The sequence below is a fragment of the Andrographis paniculata genome, unplaced genomic scaffold (assembly GCF_009805555.1).
Source record: "Andrographis paniculata isolate CXL003 unplaced genomic scaffold, ASM980555v1 Contig62END, whole genome shotgun sequence".
NCBI lineage: Eukaryota > Viridiplantae > Streptophyta > Magnoliopsida > Lamiales > Acanthaceae > Andrographis > Andrographis paniculata.
In genome coordinates, this window is record NW_026137598.1 from 2734102 (window position 1) to 2754384 (window position 20283).

Here is a 20283-nt window from a genome sequence, read left to right on the forward strand (position 1 = left end):
AAATCAACATAAAATTAAAAAATATAAATATTAATAATTTGTTTTTTTATTAAAATTACATTATATAAATTTTATACTAAAAATAAATTAAATTTATTGAAAATTATAAATATAATGAACTAATCAATAACTAACATAATAAATATATACACGAAAAATTTATTATTTTATATTTTACATCATTTTTAATACAAAAAAAACTATTTATATATTTTAATAAAAATATATTATTTTTTAAATCTAATTGTAATAAAAATAAATACTTTTATAACACTTTACAATTTTCAATAACTAATAACAAAAAATTTTAAACATTTTAAACTCAAAAGAACATAATTGAATATATTAGAAACAAAAATAAAATAGAAATGTCATCGATTGTCATTTTACTTATAAACAGCTAATATCAAAAAGTTGTTTTACCAAACATTTTAATACAAACAGCTAATCGAATCAGTTAGTCAAACCAGCTAATTGAATCAGCTAACAACTATCACCTAATTGTCATATTTTTTAAAGGAAAATAAAGTTGGAATACTAAAATCAAAAGTAAAATTTTACAAGTAAACAAAGTTAATTATTTTTTTATTATTTACAAAATTTGTTATACCTTATATAAAAAAAAGTTTCAAACCAAAATATAAAACAAAACACCTTAAATAATACCTTTGTTTGAAAACTTTTTTTAAAGATTTTAGCTATTTATAAAAAATATTCTTTAAAAAATATTAAATCATAGTATTTTTTTTTAAATTTTTTTATATTATATTAAAAAATATTATATTATATTTATATTTTTATCTTTAAATATATAAAAGTTAATTTTATTTTTAACATTTATATTAAAAATGTGTAAAATTATTTTTTTTATTATACTAATATAAAAATATATGTTTAGTGCCACTATTTTAATTTTGCCCGGGCCTCGATAAAGTCAGGAACGGGCCTGCGACGGCCGGAGGCCAATCGGTGGCGAGGCGGAGAACTGAGGTGAGGAGGAGAACCTCTGGAGAAGAAAGAAATGAGCAAGAAGCGAATCCTGATTGTTGGAGGCACTGGCTACTTAGGGCAGCACCTCCTCCAATTCTTCTCCGATGATTCTCGATGGACTTCGCCTGTGGATATTGCATTCACGCATCACTCCGCTCCTCCTTCCCAGGCGCTGCTCAATGCCATTCCCCGTGCTCGCCCTTTTCCAGTCGATTTACGCACCGGCAATGGCCTCGATGCGATATCCCACGCTTTCGGACAGGTTTTTATTTCTACATTGCAATACCATAATTTGTACAGTTTGCCGTCCATTCATTATTGTCATTGTATCGTCTTCACTTTTTGGGACTCGAGCGTGTTATGTTGTGCGGGGTTGGATTTCGTATCTGCTATCGAAATTACCGGTGCTATTGGGCGATATATATATATTTGTGTGGGATTTGGCGTGGTTTTTGCCTGATTTAGGTGTTTGTGGTGTACACAAGTGAGATATTGATCTGCATATGAAGAAAGGTGTATTGATGATACATCTCTGTGTTAGTGATTCAGAACACGAATGCTTTTTGGGAGAGCTTAATTGGATAAACCATGTTTGGATTTCAGTGTGATGTGGTAATCAATTGTGCTGCTCTCTCCGTTCCTCGTGCATGCGAGATGGATCCAGAAGCTGCCATGGCAATCAATGTCCCTAAAGCTCTTGTGAAATGGTTATCAAGCTTTGAAAGGAGTAATGCTCTTCTGATTCATTTGTCAACTGATCAAGGTTAGTTGCTTTCTCTCTTTTATTCTGCATATCAGATTTCCTTTCTGTACTCGTTGATAGCAGCACAGAAACCTTCTTTTCATTTTGATGCTAATTGTTTTTAGCACTGCAGGAGTTTTCTTTAGGGTTTCTAAAATTAAATGAACTCCCAAAATATTCCACATCTCAATTTTTTGTAGATCACAATTAACTTCCTTATTCAGTGTAGTTATTTCATCAAGTTTGCTTTTCTTTGAACTTCGGTAAGTTTATGCCTTTTCCAGCCTCTGTTGTATCTCATTTGTCTTTTATTCTCTCTGCACTGCTGAAAAGTTCAGGGGTATGCAAAATTTGGTGATTATCAATTTTCCAACTAAATTCAAACTCAACGATAATTTAATATTGATGAGTTCTGATTTACATGAGTTCAAATTCACAGGGAACACCAATTTGGTAATACTTGCTTAGAATCGAAATTGGGGATTCAGTTATGTTAGCTAATTTCATTTTTGAATTACAAATTATAATTGATTTGTGTAGTGTAGGTCTGTATATTCAACTTGGTGCTGAATACAGTAATTCAGTTCATCATTGAATCTAATGCAGTTTTAAAATCACAAAGCACAATAAAAGTTTTATACAATCAATTCAATAATTTGGTTTGCGTTCTAATTCGAAACTTGTTATTGTGACTTCATATTTGGTAGAATTTTTAAAAGTTAAATTACCAAAAATTATCAGAGTTGACTTGATTTTCACACCTACTGAAAATCAACAAGAATTAAAGAATCTGAAACAACAACAAGAAATGCTTCTTATTTGTCAACATCTATCTTGATTTGGATTTGGATGTTCTGTAGTTTATGAAGGAACCAAATCCTTCTATAAGGAAGAGGATGAGACGGTGCCTGTGAATGTCTATGGGAATTCGAAAGTTGAAGCAGAACATCATATATCTGCAAACTGCAAAAACTTTGCAATATTGAGAAGCAGTATAATCTATGGACCTCAGACTGTTGTGCCTGTTCCAAAATCACTTCCCATTCAGGTTGGTGCATTCTTTCATTTAGTTCTTGGCTATGAATTTTCTGGTTCTGATAAAAGACATGCATACATTACTTCCTTTGACATTTGAATGTACTGGTTGAGCAATGAGGAGCCTTTTAACTGTGAATAATCAGCTGAACATCAAAGTAAAGCCATGTCAAGTTATTCCTTGTAAGAAATAATAATAATATTAATAATAATAATAATAAAGTGAATTCACCGGACATTTTGTTTGCACCAACCAAATGGTATCAAACCATGTAATTGTGCAGACTTTACTTTTATTTATTTATTTATTTTCTGTGCATATACAGATATTTTATCTTGTGGTTTAACTTGTAACCAAAAGGTTTCAATGATACCACTACCCTCTATGAAATGCAAGCTTCCGAAATCTGTTTGTTATTGAAGTTTCATGAAAACAAGAACTATTGAGCAGTTGGTGGTTAAATTACTGATGTAATATTAAGAGAGTTTAACTTTCATTCGAGGCGATTGTGTTAAGAAGTTTTGATTGAGGCCTTACCCCTTATCAAATGTTAAGATTCCATGTTTGACTAAATCTGGATATTCATGATTGTAGTCCAGATTGTCAGTATATATTCTAGTATTAAATAGAATATATGTATCTTAAAGTAAAATATATTATAAGTATTGTACTCAATTCATTGTAATTTGGATATTCAAGATGCCTCTCTATTTTTTCTTCTCTTTGACATGGTATCAAATCGGGTTTGTGTCCTAACCCTAAGAAAACTATATTCCGTCTTCTTCAGTAAAAAATATTTGCATACTCTCATTTTTATTTCTTTTCTTCTCTTCTATTATATGGCGTCCTCGTCGGATATGAAAGTTCTTGTTCATATTACCATCAAGTTGAATGGCACCAATTGTGTGGTGTAGGCCCAATTTTTTAAAAATTTTCTTGGAGGACAAAATAAGTTGGCACTATCGAGTCCAATCTTCCTAACAGTAAAGATAAAGGATATTTTCAATAGTAAAAATTTTGATTTGAATAGTTGTATGATATGAGAGAGGACCAATGAGACAACTTATCATAGAAAATGAATTAGAGATAGGGTAGGTGCAGGAGGGAAGAGCAATTGGAAGGTCATCTAGTTTTGTAGGATCTTGCGACGAGGATGATGCTGGTACCAGGGAAGAGTCAGAGTGCAGAGCTGGATTTGTGCAGAGCTCAGGAAGGTGACTTTTGTTGCATCGAGAGTAGATATGGTGAATTGGTGCTCATGTGGCTGGTGGAGGATTGGGTGTAGGTGCTTGATGGTGTACATAAGGATGTCGGGAGACTCCCTTCTTCTCGAGGTCAGGGGATTGAGTGAAAAAGGTGTCCTCATGGAACATGACATCTACAAATATTATATATTTGCCAAGGCTCGGACAAAAAAGGTGTCCTCATGGAACGTGACATCTACAAACATTATATATTTCCCAAGGCTCGGACAAAAATGTTTTTATCCCTTTTGTCTTCGTTTAGATATAAATCATGTCAGTTTGCTAAATATCATCGTGTCAGTTTGAGCCCTAGGGAGATTGATCGTGTCCAGGCTCTTTTTGACCATGCTCATTCGGACGTTTGAGGTCCTTGCCCCATGTCTTCTAAACAAGGGTTTAAATATTTTGTTACATTTGTTGATGATCATTCTCAAATGACCTGGATTTTCTTCATGCAACATCGGTCAAAGTTGTTTTCACGTTTTCAAATTTTTTGGGTTGAGATCCGTGCCCAATTTGATCTCTAAGTCAAAATACTACAGAATGACAATGCTAAAGAATATTTGTATTCATTCAAGTCCTTCATGAAACAAAATTTATACACCAAATTTCTTGTGTTGATACTCCGGGCCAGAATGGTGTTGCCAAACGAAGAAATAGACACTTACTTGAAATAGCCAAAGCTCTTCTATTCACATGAGTGTCCCTAAACATTTTTGGGCCAATGTTGTCTCCGCCGCTTGTTTCCTCATTAATCGGATGTTATCGTCTGTTCTTAATGGTCAGTCACCCTCTTATATTCTCTTTCCTGACAAACTTGTTTATCCATTGCCTCCAAAAATATTTGGTTGTACATGTTTTGTTCAAGAAAATATTAAGATTACTTGTCATATGGTCAGTGGCTCCTGAATCAAGGATCCAAGAGCCGGAGGATGTAATGAGACATGTGCCGGAGTTACTTGGGTTGGCCATAGCCGGGATAGCAATAAATGAATGTGTTTGGTTCTCTTCAGACATGGATGACTTAGAGTTCTGAGCTTCCGAAGATGCTATATGGGCGAATTGATCCTTCTGTTGCAACTTCGTACAATATTTCTTAACATGCCCTGACTTCTTGCAATAGTGACATATGATGTTCAGGTTACTCTTATATGTTCCTTGGCGATTTTTGCATTTGGATGGTTTGTACTCTTTCTTGCTCACCAAGGCTACGTTGGAAGAGACTGGATGGAAGTCGGGTCGGAAGACCCTAGAGAATATATCCTGTAGAGAAGTGTTTTCAGAGCTCCCCAATATCTGAGGTTTTATTGGTTCATACTCGCTTCTCTAACATCGGCACAAAAAGGCATGAGTTCATATGTCCTTTTGAAGTCCATAAAATAATTCAAAAGGAATATGTCTGCCATTTGAGCCCGATAAAAAGTCTTGCACGCATCATATATTCGGGTAACATTCCTTTTACCCAAGTATAAGAACTCCAAAATTGAATAAGTCTTTTGACAGTATTGCAATGACTCACCAAACCGTAGACCTCGATATCAATCGAACTTTTGATCTGTTGGAATAACCTTGCATCATTCCGAAGCCATGGCCTTCTCTCCTTTTCACCGGTAGGTGGGTCCTCCTCCAAGTGATCATCATTCTCAATACTTAGCAAGTATAATTTCACAGTTTTGGTCCACTCAAAGTAATTTAATCCATTAAGTTTGTACTCGATAATTTTGGATGTAACTGGAACAACTTCAGAGACAAAAATAGGCTTGTTCTCACGCATGATTGATTAATGGCAAAACAATCTGGAACTCTACAACAACAATCTCGAACTTGACAACAACCTGGAATTGTTGCTAATTTGAAAATCACACTGGAATGTGATTGTCCAGTGAACAAATCTGGGTTCCCCACTAAATCTGGGAGCAATAGTTTGGAACTAAACTCACACCCGCTGGACCGAAACCCGTTCCTAGCTTCACCTGCCGGAGCACCGGACACCACCCTCCGTAGCACCGAATGCCGTCGTACACACTGGTGCGTGAATTTGGCCCGAAACAGCAGCTGAGCACATGACTCACACGCACTCCAAACCGCCGCCGTCGAGGTCGCTTGTCACCTCCGAACCTCCACTCGCCGGAGGTGAGATGAATATGGCCTGAATCTTCACGCCTAGAATCAGGTTATTCGCTGCCCTAGGATCTTCTATGAAGCTCTAATACCATTGGTATTTTCTATTATGTTCATGTGTGCATATTACACACATATATATACATATATACAACATAAATGTCTAGAGCCTTTATTCAATACTTTCTACAAGTTTCTAAGACTACCTACATTCTTTAGGATAATAATTATGCTATGCATTTTCATATTACTATCATAATAATGCTGCATATTCCAATGCAGTTAACACTCCCCTTCAAGTTGGTGCATAGATGTTAGTCATGCCCAACTTGCTAGTTGATCTTCTGTCCAAACGAATTATGTGGTAATTATGTTTTGTTGTATGTTTTCTCACACAAAGTGACAGTCGACTTCAATGTGTTTGGTGCGCTCATGGAAACTGGATTAGAGGCGATATACATGGCGGCCGGGTTATCACAATAGAGCTTAGTGGGAGTTGTAGCCTCCATTTTTATTTCCTTTAAGAGTTGGATAATTCACATTATTTCGCATGTACCTTGGGCCATAGCTTGATATTCAGATTCTGTTTTGGAACGAGAAACCACACCTTGTTTTTTGTTAAAGTTACACCTTATTAGTGGCACAATCGTTTGGTCATCCTTCCCTCCCTATACTAACGTCTGTGTTACTTTTTCCTATTTATATTTTAGAATTTCGTGCAAGTTAGGCACATTTCGTCATACTTTCTTTTCACCTAAAGTCAAGAATAGGTCTCTCTCTCCCTTTGACATTGTTCATTGCCACATATGGGGTTCCTCTCTACCGGCGTAGCGTGTATGTTCCTTCTCCTTCTATTAAAGCATATACATGTCACAAGGGTCTCTTTCCATCTGCTTCCGATACTTCATCCACTTCACTTATCACTATTCTATTAGTCCTATCGAAACTAATCACTTTAATCTTCCTGTTGCCTTCGGAAACGTACTTGAACATGTACTTATCATGTTTCATGTTGGTTCATTTGATAACATTACTCCTAGTTTCCGTTGTTTATTTGTGTCGCTTTCTTCTGTGCATATTTCTGGAACTTATCATTAGGCCTTGCCAATTCACTGCTATGGATGAAGACATGTCCCATGGTACTTGGCACTTGGCACTTGGTTTTCCCTCTTACAGAAATGGATGTTTGTTGTCTATCATTGGGCATTTATTCATAAGTATCAGCTTAATGATATCATTGATTATTATAAAGATCGATTGGTGGCTAAAGGTTACACTCAAACCTATGGTGTAAATTATTGTGAGACATTTTCCCCGGTTGCACGTTTGAATTTTGTCCAGATTTTGTTTTCTTTGGCTGCAAATAATGACTTGAAAATGTACCAGTTGAATGTAAAGAATGTCTTTCTCTACAAACCATATTCATAGACCAACCTCTTGGGTATGTTGCTTAAGGGAGCAAAAGCATATGGTTTGTATGCTTCAAAAGGCAATATATGTGCTAAAACAAAGTCCTCAAGTGTGGTTTGATAAGTTCAGCTAGGTGATGAGCACGTGCAAGTTCAATCCGTGCAAGTCAGATCATTCAGTATTTGTGAGACATCGGATGAGTGGCATTACTATTCTTGTTAAAATATTTTGCGAAAACTCTAAAGCTTACTTCTTGATAATCAAAATAAGGGCCTATATATAGGCAACCTAAAACAAACTCGATAGACTCAAATCTAAATAATGTAATCTAATGGATATAACCAAATCTAAATCTAAATCTAACAAATCTAAAACTAAATATCTAAAATATCTCAACAACATTATAACTCAGCTATTCTTTGACACTCCCCCTCAAGCTGAGGAATAGATGTCTTCCATTCCCAGCTTGGATACAAGATCATGGAAACTTGAACTGTTCAGCCCCTTTGTTAGAACATCGGCTAATTGTCTCTCTGATGGAACATAGGACATACATACTAACCCTTCCTCCAGTTTTTCTTTGATGAAATGTCTATCAATTTCAATACGCTTTGTCCTATCATGTTGTATAGGATTACGAGCTATATTAATAGCTGACTTATTGTCACAGTAAAGCTTCATACGACCCTCCCATTTGACTCTCAAATCATCCAAAATGATCCTCAGCCAAAGTAATTCGCATAATCCTTGAGCAATTGCCCTCAATTCTGATTCTGCTGTTGACCTTGCCACTACATTCTGCTTCTTGCTCCTTCATGTCACTAGGTTACCTCCAAGAAAAGTACAATACCCTGCAGTTGATCTTCTATCCACTAGGAGCCAGCATAGTCAGCATCGGTGTAGGCTTTCAAAGTGCGAGTGTCATTCCTTTTGAACAAGATTCCTTTCCCTGGATTGCCTTTCAAGTAGTGCAGTACCCTGTAAGCAGCTTGAAGATGAGGTTCTCTTGGGTCATGCATGAATTGGCTGATCAAACTTACAGAATATGCTATGTTTGGTCGAGTGTGAGCAAGGTATATAAGTCTGTCAACCAACCTCTGGTACATTCTTTTATCCACAGCTGTTTCTTCTTTAGCTTCTCCCAATTTATAGTTTGGATCTATTGGAGTAGAAATCGGCTTACACCCAATCTTCCCTGTTTCTGCCAATTAATCAAGCACGTACTTTTGTTGAGATATGAAGATCCCTTGTCTGGAATATGCCACCTCAATACCGAGGAAATACTTCAATTTCCCTAGTTCTTTTATTTCAAATTCTTTCATTAGTCTCAGCTTTAATTCATGCTTCTCTTTTTCATCATTTCCAGTCATTATGATGTCGTCCACATAGACTAAAAAAGCAGTCACTCCCCCTACAGCTGAATGCTTAATGAAAAGCGTGTGGTCACCTTGGCTTTGTTTGTACCCAAATTCCTTCGTGACTTTTGCAAATCTGCCAAACCATGCTCTAGGAGATTGTTTTAACCCATAAAGGGCTTTTTTCAGTTTGCACACCTTGTTACCAGTGTCCCCTTCAAATCCTGGTGGAATGTTCATGTAGATTTCCTCATTTAAGTCACCATGGAGGAATGCGTTCTTAACATCATATTGTAGCAGTTGCCAATTAAAGTGAGCAGCCAATGATAACAAAATTCTTACTGTGTTCATTTTTGCAACTGGAGCAAATGTTTCTTGATAATCCACCCCATAAGTTTGAGTGTATCCTTTGGCTACTAACCTTGCTTTATATCTTTCAAGGGATCCATCAGCCTTGTACTTCAATGTAAAAATCCATTTGCAATCAACAATGTTTTTTCCCTTTGGTTTATCAACGATCTCCCATGTTTTATTCTTCTCTAATACATTCATCTCTTCTCTCATAGCATCCCTCCATTCCCTTTTTGACAATGCCTCAGACACATTGTGAGGGATGGCAATGGTGTTCAAACTCATAATGAATCCTTTTTGGGCTGGCGATAGGCGCTTAAAAGAGACATAGTGATATAGAGGATAGAGTGGTCGTTTAGTGCATTCTCTGGTTTCTTTTCTAACAGCAATGGGAAGATCCAGAACAATAGTTGAATCAGTGGACTTTTCAACAGATTGTGTGTGTAAAGGTGGATCTGATCTTACCGTGATTTCTTTCTCAGAATTTAGATTGGATTCTTGGACTTGTGTCAGTTCAGGAACGGTCTTACTCCTTGAATACACCTGAGGAAACTTTGGAAAATTGTGAGTGATGCTGGTTGGAGAAGGAGATGATATGGGTTCAGTGACAGGATCGGGTGACTCAGATGTGACTGGTTCAGAGGACTCAGGTTCAACCGGAACATGAGGAGGGTTTTGTTCTGAGTGACTGCGGGGTGGCACATGCGGAAGGTCAAGGGTTTTAAGTGGTTCGAAAGACTCACAAGTACTATCTTCCATCATTGAAATCTCCCCCTGAAGAGAGGACTTGAAAAAAAGTCTATTTTCTGTGAAAGTGACATCCGCAGAGATGTAAAATTTTTTGATCAAGGGGTTGTAACATTTGTATCCCTTTTGAGTGGATGAGTAACCGAGGAAAACACATTTGATGGCTCTAGGGTCTAGCTTGTTACGGAAATTTCAGGAAATCAAGATGAGACAACAAAGACAAAAGAACACAAGAATTTGGTAACCCAGTTCGATCACGATGATCTACGTCTGGGGGCGCTGCCAAGCCAGGAATTTTACTATAAAGTACGCAGGCACATGTTAAAGTGAGAATACAAGGATATTTATAGCCTATGCCTATGATAATAATATCCAAATCATATCTTTAAATCTCGGATATTATCTCTGAATCATGTCTAAATCATATCCCTAAAATTTAGGATATAATCAGGCTTCATATCCTAACAATCTCCCACTTGAAGACTGATTTCATCTTCCACACATACCTCATCCAATCTCCACTCCCCACCATTCGGTGTTCTGATTCGAATCATTCCTTTACCTACAATTTTCAGTGTCTCATCATCTCCAAGATAGACAACACCAAAATTACCTGTGGTATAGGATTCTATGATTCTCGAATCACTGCATGAGTGGAATGACGCTCCTGAGTCCAAAATCCATGACTCCATTGGACTGTTGACGCTCAGAATCAGAGCATCGGATATCTTCTCCGTTGCGTTTGCTGAACCTTGATCCTTCTCCGGCGCCCTGCACTGTCGTTTCAAGTGCCCCTTGCAGTTCCAATATACCATCTGACTTGCATCTTCCTTGTCCTTATTCTTCGACTTCAATTTTGACCATTCTTGATGTTCACCCTTTCCTTTTGCCTCAAATCTAAATTCAGTCGAGACATTCTCCCAAAGGATTAGTCGAACCGCACTCATCGTCTTCCTGTCGATCTTCTTGTATTCGGCTTCATCCATGTTTTCGGATTTCTCCTTCAATACCGCATCTAGATCTTTACCATACATGTAATCTTCTATCTGCATATTTCAGAAATCGAAGTTCATACCATTGAATACCTTGACAACATGACGATCACCCATCTTGACTCCAACAAACAAACCCAAGGCTCACTTGATATGAGAGCACATCTCTGATATCTTCTCCGCTGCGTTTGCCGAAACCCTTATCCTTCCTTGCCTACTTTGCACCGCCTATCACAAAGGGACCCGTTGCCTGACCTATCAGTCGGGACCGACCCAACACCGCCAGGAGACTTTCGACACAAGTTACCTCCGCAGGTCACAAGGGATTCCACAGTCACAATCAATATCCGATGCCTCCCAGTCCACCTTACCAACGAACCAGGCTCTGATACCACCTTAAAATATTTTGCGAAAACTCTAAAGCTTACTTCTTGATAATCAAAATAAGGGGCCTATATATAGGCAACCTAAAACAAACTCGATAGACTCAAATCTAAATAATGTAATCTAATGGATATAACCAAATCTAAATCTAAATCTAACAAATCTAAAACTAAATATCTAAAATATCTCAACAACAATTCTGGTTGTAGATGGATGACATACTTATATTAGGAGATGCCTTAAGCAGTGTTGAGAGTGTGAAAACATTTGTCTTCAAAGCCATTTTGTCACAAAAGACATAGGATCTGTTTCTTTCGGTCTGGATTGGGTTTGGAGGTTTTGGTTTTTGATTGAAACAATATTTGATGTGATGTTTTGTGGAAGGAAAAAATATATATTTTTTTTAGAAAACATAAAATCCAAATAGTAAAAATCAGTGGAGAAATTGGAAAGGAACTAACCATAAGGCCTCCTAGATATGTTATGGGAATTGAAATAGCTCACGGAAAATATGGGATTTCATTATCCTAGCGCAGATATGCCATTGATTTGCTTATCGAAACCTGACTACTTGGTGCTACACCAGTTGACACCTCAATATAGAATGGCTCTAGCCTATAGGATGAATCAGTCAGTGATTCTAACAAATAAATTTAGTATAGAAAGCTTGTTGAAAAGCTAATCTACCTTATCATTACTTGGCCCTGACATTTCCTATGCTATTGGTGTATTAAGTTAATTTATGGAGACACCTCGTGAAGCTCATTAGGAAGCTGATCTTTGACTATTGAGATACATAAAAGAGGGTACTTGACAAAGGTTTGTTATTTAAGAGAAACAAACACTTGAAAGTAGAAGCTTATTATGATGCTGAGTAAATTGGATATAAGAATAACTGGAAATCTACTACTGGTTATTGCCCTTATTTGGGAGGAAACCTTGTGACAAAAAGAACTAGGAAACAACCAACAATAGCTCAATCTAGTACTGAGGCATAGTGCATAGCAATGACTCATACAGTCCGTATGTGATTAAGAAATCTTATAGGGAATCTAGGGTTTGACTACCACGAGCCTTTTAAAGTGTTGTGACAATTCGACAAGAATCCACATTGCAAGTAATCCAGTCTTATATGAACAAACAAAACATAAAAATGTGTGGTCACTTTGTTCGTGAGGCAGTCTTGAGTAGACGAGTTATCACTTTGTTTACTCCTATGAAAGTAGTTGATGTCCTCACGAAAGCACTAGATGCCAAGTGGTTCAAGAGTTTTGTAGCAAGTTGGGAATGCGTGATATTTACTCCAGCTTGAGGGAGTGTCATTTCAAGCATTAAATAGAATATATGTATCTTAAAATAAAATATAGTTCATTGTAGCTAGATTAGGTTTATTTGATTTATTGTACCTAGACTAGGTTTATTTTTTTCCTTGCTTATATGTGTCGATAGGAGTTATATGTATTGTACCCAATTCATTGTAAATTGGATATAGAAGATATGCCTCTTCCTTTTTCCTTTTTTTTTTTTTTTTTTTTTTTTCTCTTTGACACATAAAATAAAATATTGTCTAAATCATTCTGCATGTAGATGGATGTTGCCTTGCAAGTTAGATAATCTTTCCATTTGTTTTATATGGAACAAGAATTATTGAAGTTCCATCTTCATATTCTGTTGTATATATCTATGATGCAGTGGATGGATAGTGTCCTTGCAAAGGAAGAAGCATTGAATTTCTTTCATGATGAGTTTCGTTGCCCTATTTTTGTGAAGGATCTTGTTTCTATCATACAAGTCTTGACTACCAAATGGATCTCAGGTACAAGGCATCTGTGAGACTATAAAAGCATCTTTACTCTAAAATACATGATTGGTTTATTATTTGATCGTCTGCTTATATAGACTTTCTTTTAAAAATTAAATATTAAAAGCAAACATAATTTCCATCTCTTGTTCTCACCAAATCTACCGTAGAAAATCTACAGGAATTTTGTTTATTGCTTCCAGGATTTCCACATATTCATGGCTTAGGCTCCATTTACATGTGATATTTGGAAATTTTGAAAAGTAGTAAAAAGTTGAGTATTTGATGTAATGTTTTTTTAAAAATAGTACTATAGATGAATAGTGACAAAAGTTACTTTATGGGTGTATGTAAACAAATCCTTAGTGTTTGTAAAATTGTGTAGGCTTTTGTTAACTTAAGAAGTTATGAAAATGGAGTTCTAGAATATATTAGATTGTGAATATATATATATGTGTGTATATATGTGCATATGTTTAAAATTAAACTTAAATAAAATTATTCTTTAGTTACATGGTGAAGTATGGAAATTTCCATGCGTGTATAGAAAGTATGGAAATTATTCTGATAATTGCTTTGTTTGGATGCAGTTTTGGGCTGTTTCTGTTGTGTAGAATAATGTCGTACTCCTGTTTATTCATATAGCAATTACTAATGAATTCTTTTAATATATGTGACTCCATTTTGCTTTTAAGTGTTTACTTGTGGGTTTCGTAAACATTTTCTGCTACTAAAAAAACATCATATCTAATATCTATTTTTTATTTAAAATATTGTATTATAAATTTTATATTTAAAACATCACATCTATTTTTCATTCCAATATTTACTGTTTTCAAAACAGCTAAATCATGGACATAGTTTCAAAGACATCTAAACAAAGTTTGTGAACAAAATTTATAGTTAGCTTTAGGACACGAAATTGATTTTATAGAAGGGAGTCATTGTCTAATTATATTTTTGGTATTGCTTTTTGGTCTAGTAAGATTCATCCAAATATGTAGTGTGTGTATATATATTTGGAGTAAATTAGTTATATATCGATAGATATATATATATACTTGGCGAACGGAGGCAAATTCAACACCGTGCTGATTTTGAAATACTGTCTTCTTTAGTTCAATATACTTATTTATATATGTGTGAAATACCTGTTAATCTCAGACAGTGTTAATAGCTATCAATCTCTAAAATATTATAACAGGATGACTATATTTAAAAGCTTAAAAATATACCTATAAAAATGATTACTTATGCTAAATCACAACAAAAATACATTAGAGAAGTCTATAAATTAATATTGTTAAACTAATAAAATATCAAAATATGTGATCATAGTTAAAAAAATATGATAAATAATTTTTTTTCTTATTTCCTCACTCTAACTATTCTTGTAGAGATATTCATTATTTGATAAATATTTTAAGTCAAATGTCCACAAAGGATTCTATAATAAATTAAACTATTAGTGAATTGATTAGCACTAGAATATAATGTAAATACAGGCTCTCACAAATAAAAGTAGACAAGTTTCTACTCGCCGATTCTAAAATGAAGCTGTCGCTGCTATTGAGTAAATGCGGAGTTACAAAGCGACGGAAGCAGTGGACCGCTACTCCGCTATGCAATACTGTCAAAGCGGGCTATGACAAAATATATAGAAGTTTTTGTTTGTGCATGGTGACTGAAGTTGTTATACAATATGTTGAATGTTAAAAATATTGTTCAGTAATTCCTTTTACAAAATTATTTTTCATGTATTGTTTTTTATATAGTATTGAATATATTTTATTTATTATGTGTTGACCATAGTTATTCGATATTCTAGTTTCAAATAATATGAAATGTTGATTCAAGTGATAGTAAAAAGTTGGATGTTAATTAAAATAGTGCCAGAAACCTCCCCTTTTATGCTTTCTCTTGGCTCTTCTTAGGATAAAAAACAATAACCAAACACAAACCCGGTGAAATACTCCAGTTTTATTTAGTAAATGTTTGTGCTGGATTGTTATGGTATTTCTGAATTGCCCAACCATCACATATAATTTCTGCTTTTATTTAAAACAACACATATTGTGTTAAATAAAAGCATCTAGCTGTGTTGTATGAATATTAGAGCTGGCAATGGGTCGATTCGTGTTAGGTTGAATATTTTAAACGGGTACTCAACCCTAACCCAACTCGTTTATTATCGTATTGGGTTCGTGTTGACCCATTTATTATCGTGTCGGTTTCGGGTTGACTCTTGTCGACCCGTGTACATAATTAAATCGAATTTCTTGATTTAAATTAAATAATTTTTTGTTGTGTTGTTGTGTTATGTTAGTTTTTATTGGTTTGAGCGTAAATTATGTTGAATTATTTAAAATTGAACTTAGTTTAAATTAATTTATGAGAAAATTAATAAATTATGATTATTTTACATATATAATAAATATATTAATCAATATTAATATATTATAATCGAATTGTCGTGTCGGGTTCGTGTCAACCCGTATACATAATCGGATTGAAATATTTGACCCAAACCCAATTATTTTGTGTCGAGCCGTGTCGGGTCAGTTTTTGCCGACTCTAATGAATATACATTTTGTGTTAAAATTAATTGTAGTATATTTAGTATGTGACTATGTCGTGCTATTAGTTCATGTATTACACTTGTATTACATTAACACAATTTAGGTATTGTCTATTTTTATATCGTGTATTGTTTGTCCCTATATCTATATCGTGTGATGTATGATTATATGATACTTCTGTGCTACATTTATATTTTCTTAATATAAAACATATGTGGCCTCTCTCTATATTGTACTGTCAAATTATGTATTAATATAATTTATGCATTGTGTGTCTATTTATCATTTGCTGTTAACACTGTTGAATTCGATAATTTAACACAGTAGTCGCCGCCATATTTGTGTCGAGATCTTGCAATTGACACTGCTTTTGCAGAAGGTAAGGAGATGCAGTTGCTGCTAAATGCTGGTGGGCCAGACAGGGTTTCGCGGGTAGGAATGGCTGAAGCTGTCGCACACGCTCGAGGTTATAGTACCTCATCGATCAAACCAGTGTCTGCATCCTCGGTGCAATTCTGTCCCTATACACATTTCACACAAATTATATATATATATATATATACTTGTATCAGAATTTTTAGATTCGCCAAGAAGTAGAATTATTTCAACTCTGTGCACAACTCGATTCTCTCTTGTATATTTAGGTGGATCGGGGTGTGAAGTCACCTTCGGATATATCAATGGACATTACGAAGCTGGTTCGGATGACGGGCATTTCTCCAACTTGTTACCGTGACGGTGTCAGGCAGACTCTTGAGGTAAATGCTGCTGCTACTGCTTCTTAACTAAATAACCACCAGATAATACCATTTCGCACTACTCTATCCTTTCCCCAAGGGATGATAGGTCGTTATTAACACAAATTTAAAAAGATTAAAAACAGAAAAACAAAAAAAAAATCAGTATATTGAAATTCTTTTGTATGGAAAATTTGTATACCACACCGTAACTTCTGTGGTATGATTTATCGTATAATCATGTTGTTTATACTGAAATTAATTTTGTTTGTGAGAATTGCAGAGACCCAATGGTATATTTAGTTGGTGAATTTTTTTATTATTATTATTACTATTTTTTAGTGAGATTAGTAGTTTGGACAATGAAGTTTTGAGATAAAATAGTGCAATTTTACATTGAGGGAATGAATTAGTAAAAAAAGAACATAATATAATTGCTTAATATGAATATAGGTATGGTTATCCTATGGTGTCACAGTGAAAAAAAGTCTTACCAACACTGTTTCAAATTGTTTTTTATTTCACAGTCCTGCTGTATCAAATATTTAGGGTGTTGTTCTTTAGGGTGGTGTGGCGAAATTTGTGTTTTGGTTTGGTTTTTATTTGAATTTTGAGATGGATTTGAATTTATGTATTCTTTTGTGTTTAGGTTTGGGTTGGATTTGAAGAGTTTTAATGATTTGATGATAATGAATATATGATAATGAATATAATAATGTATACGTATATTAATTTGTGTAATTTGATTATAAATTTATATTATATCTATATGTATATTTCTAAATTTTTATTTATTTGTATTATAAAATAATTTATTCTTTATAAAATAATATATATTTTATATATTTTATTAAATTATAATTATTATAAAAAATTTAATTTATATTTATAATTTAAAGTAAAAAAAAAAAACCATGATGTTAGGTTGTCATTTTGCCCCAAAAACGGGACAGAGTTATTGAAAAAACACTGTAAATGTCCCTTTATTGAAAAAACACTGTAAATCAGCCCAAAATTAAGTTGGAGAAACACATCTTATATATATATATACTCTTATGTACTTTTATATTTAATAAAATAATTTGTATAATTATGTAAGGATTGTTATCATAAAAAATAATAAATATAAAATTATGAAATATACAAAAATAATTGATAAATATATTGCAATATATATATTTATCAATGTGATATATTAAGTTGAAATTGCTCAAAAATTTTACTATTTAATTAAGTTTTTAAAATATCAAATTAAATAATTATTTTTATTTTTTATAAGATATTAAAAAATAATTTTAAATCAAAATATTTCTTCCGTACAATATAAAAATGTATTTTTTTTTATTTTGGTTCATCTACGTAATGTCTATTTTTATAAAAAAATAATTATATATTTTGATGATATCTTAAATTTTATAATATATAATTTTTTTAATTTTAATTAAATTATTTAATTATTTTAATATTAGTTAAATTATTTATTTATTTTAATTTAAATTTATAATTATTAATATATATATTTTATATTGCATAGACAATCGTTCACATTCAAAATTCTAATATTTCTCCAAACTTAAATTCAATCTAATATTGGTAAATTATATACGCTATTTGTGTTTTAATTTAATAGCATGATACCCTGTATAGTTAAAAATATATATATATATATATCATCTTGACTCACTCTATGTTAAAAAAAAATAAATGTGCATTTTTTCACACTTAACGGATTAATACAGGTATAAATAAAATATTCTTTCAAATATCTTTCACCAAATCGTTCGTTCAACCCCTTTTCCGCCTCCGTTCTCTCAACCCAAATTTTCTTCTGTCATGCGCCTGAGATATTTGACGAGTGTGTCTTTTTCGTCGCTATGTTTCCATTTCTTGTTCGTCATTGGAGTCAATTTCGCGGGAAAAATCTCGCCATCAATTTTGCACTTCCTCCGGAGATTTTTATGCTCCTAGCTTTATAATACAATGTTTGATATGCGAATTTTTTTTTTAAAATGTGAATTTGTGGTTCAATTTTTGGTAGGACTTAATTTTCTTTAACGAAATTGGTGTATTTATGTTCGTATTTATTTAGGGCTCGATCTTTGTTGTGATTGTTTTGGTCTATGGTATTAACTAGGCAGCCCACTTAATTTCCGTGATGAGTTTTTAAATTACTTTGCTTTCTTTGTTATTTGGGTTAGGCAATGTTGATGCGATGATTGGGAAAGGCGAGCATGGGATGAAGATACGGCAACGGGTGACGGGGTAAAATAGAGCGTCAATCAAATTATGAAAAATCCTATTAGTGATGTAATGGAAAATGGATATGGCAGTGTTTGAGATGATGAGATTGCGGATAGAATGAATGTAGGGCCTAGTCAGACCATTGGGGCAGAACCTTCTAACTCTGATGACAGCGACTTTGAGGAGGGTGCCGAGGAGTTAGATGATCCCTTTTGGATGTACGATGAATTTGATAGCTCAAATGACGACGACATATGTATATAGTCTTATTATATTATCCTTTCTTGGTTCTTTAACTTTGCAAGTTGCTGAACTTTTTTATGTTAAAATTGTTAGGTGACTATGATATTGGATTTTATGTCGTCAATGGAAATTAAGTATTAATTGTGATGGGTGTGTTTGTTTTGTTAAATGGTTGGAAATGAAATTTTTTTTATGTAGAGTATAGAAAATTGTGTAGAGAATTTAAAAATAATGAATATGTGTAGTGTATTAATTTATTTAAAAAAACTTGTGGAAAAAAATTAGAAAGAACACACCTGGAGTCTTTTGATGAAAAATGGTGTAGATTGAATATTGCGAATAAATGAAAATAAAACAGAAATATGACAACTTTTTTTTCTTAGGAGATTAAATAGGCATTGAAATGTTATGATATGTGTGTAACTCTTGTTGTTTTTTATTGATTTATTGTGCAACTGTGAGAAAATTATAAAAATATATAGAAGCTTATAGAAGAGAAGTATTATAGCTGCTCCTAGTTGTAATCTTTTTTTTATTATTAATATTAGTATATTTCACCTTACAATTAATTGACTAGAAGTTGCTCCGTATAATGAGTATAGATTCAATTGTATGCAATTTATTTTATTTTATTTTTTTCAATAAATACTTAGGGAAAGAATTTTGAAGTACATAAGGGACAACTCCGCAGAGACAATTGAATCTTTAACATGAAAAATAAGACCCGACATGGATATTGAGGTCAGCAAGTACAAAGTGTATTGTGCCAAGAAACATGCAATGGATAGTAGTACACAAGGTTATATGACTATTGCGACACTATTGTGAAGCACAACCCATTGAGTTCTTGCATCTTGAAAGTTGATAGTAGTTTGACACCGCCGATAGTACAAAGGATGTACCATTGTTTGAAGCCGTTGAATAGAGGATTTCGTGAAGGTTGCAGGCCACTAATCAGGTTAGATGGGTGTTTCCTTAAAGGTATGTACAAGGGGCAGCTTCTGTCCGTTTTGGGGAAGAATAGAAACGACAATATTTATCCGATTGCAACAGCGTATGTAGAAATTGAGAAGTTTGATAGTTGAGATTGATTCTTGAATTTGCTACTAAGAGATTTGGGTGAACATGGAATGGGGACTAGGCCTTTATAAGTGATCAACATAAAGGATTAGTTGAAGCTATTGGGAAGCATGCCCCGAACGCTGAGCATCAATTCTGTTTAAGCTATATGTATAATAACTGTAAGAGTAAGTATAAGGGTAAGGAGTTGAAAATGTTATTTTGGAAAGCAGCTCAACTTACAATGCAAA

At 33.8% G+C, this 20283-nt stretch overlaps 1 protein-coding gene across 5 annotated transcripts; it reads left to right on the forward strand.

Moving 5' to 3' along the window:
- The first annotated feature begins 911 nt into the window (after positions 1 to 911).
- LOC127260513 (uncharacterized) lies at positions 912 to 19065 on the forward strand. Of its 5 annotated transcripts, XM_051288248.1 has the most exons (7): positions 912 to 1252; positions 1594 to 1753; positions 2593 to 2780; positions 13065 to 13188; positions 16129 to 16259; positions 16397 to 16510; positions 18688 to 19065. In XM_051288248.1, the coding sequence occupies exons 1-7, from the start codon at positions 1022 to 1024 to the stop codon at positions 18703 to 18705; spliced, it is 966 nt and encodes a 321-aa protein (XP_051144205.1). In that variant the 5' UTR covers positions 912 to 1021; the 3' UTR covers positions 18706 to 19065. The 5 variants fall into 5 exon arrangements, with proteins under 5 accessions (XP_051144205.1, XP_051144204.1, XP_051144203.1 ...); XM_051288247.1 differs by lacking the exon at positions 18688 to 19065 and having other exon boundaries at positions 16132 to 16259; positions 16397 to 16786; XM_051288246.1 differs by lacking the exon at positions 18688 to 19065 and having other exon boundaries at positions 16397 to 16785.
- Positions 19066 to 20283: the final 1218 nt, after the last annotated feature.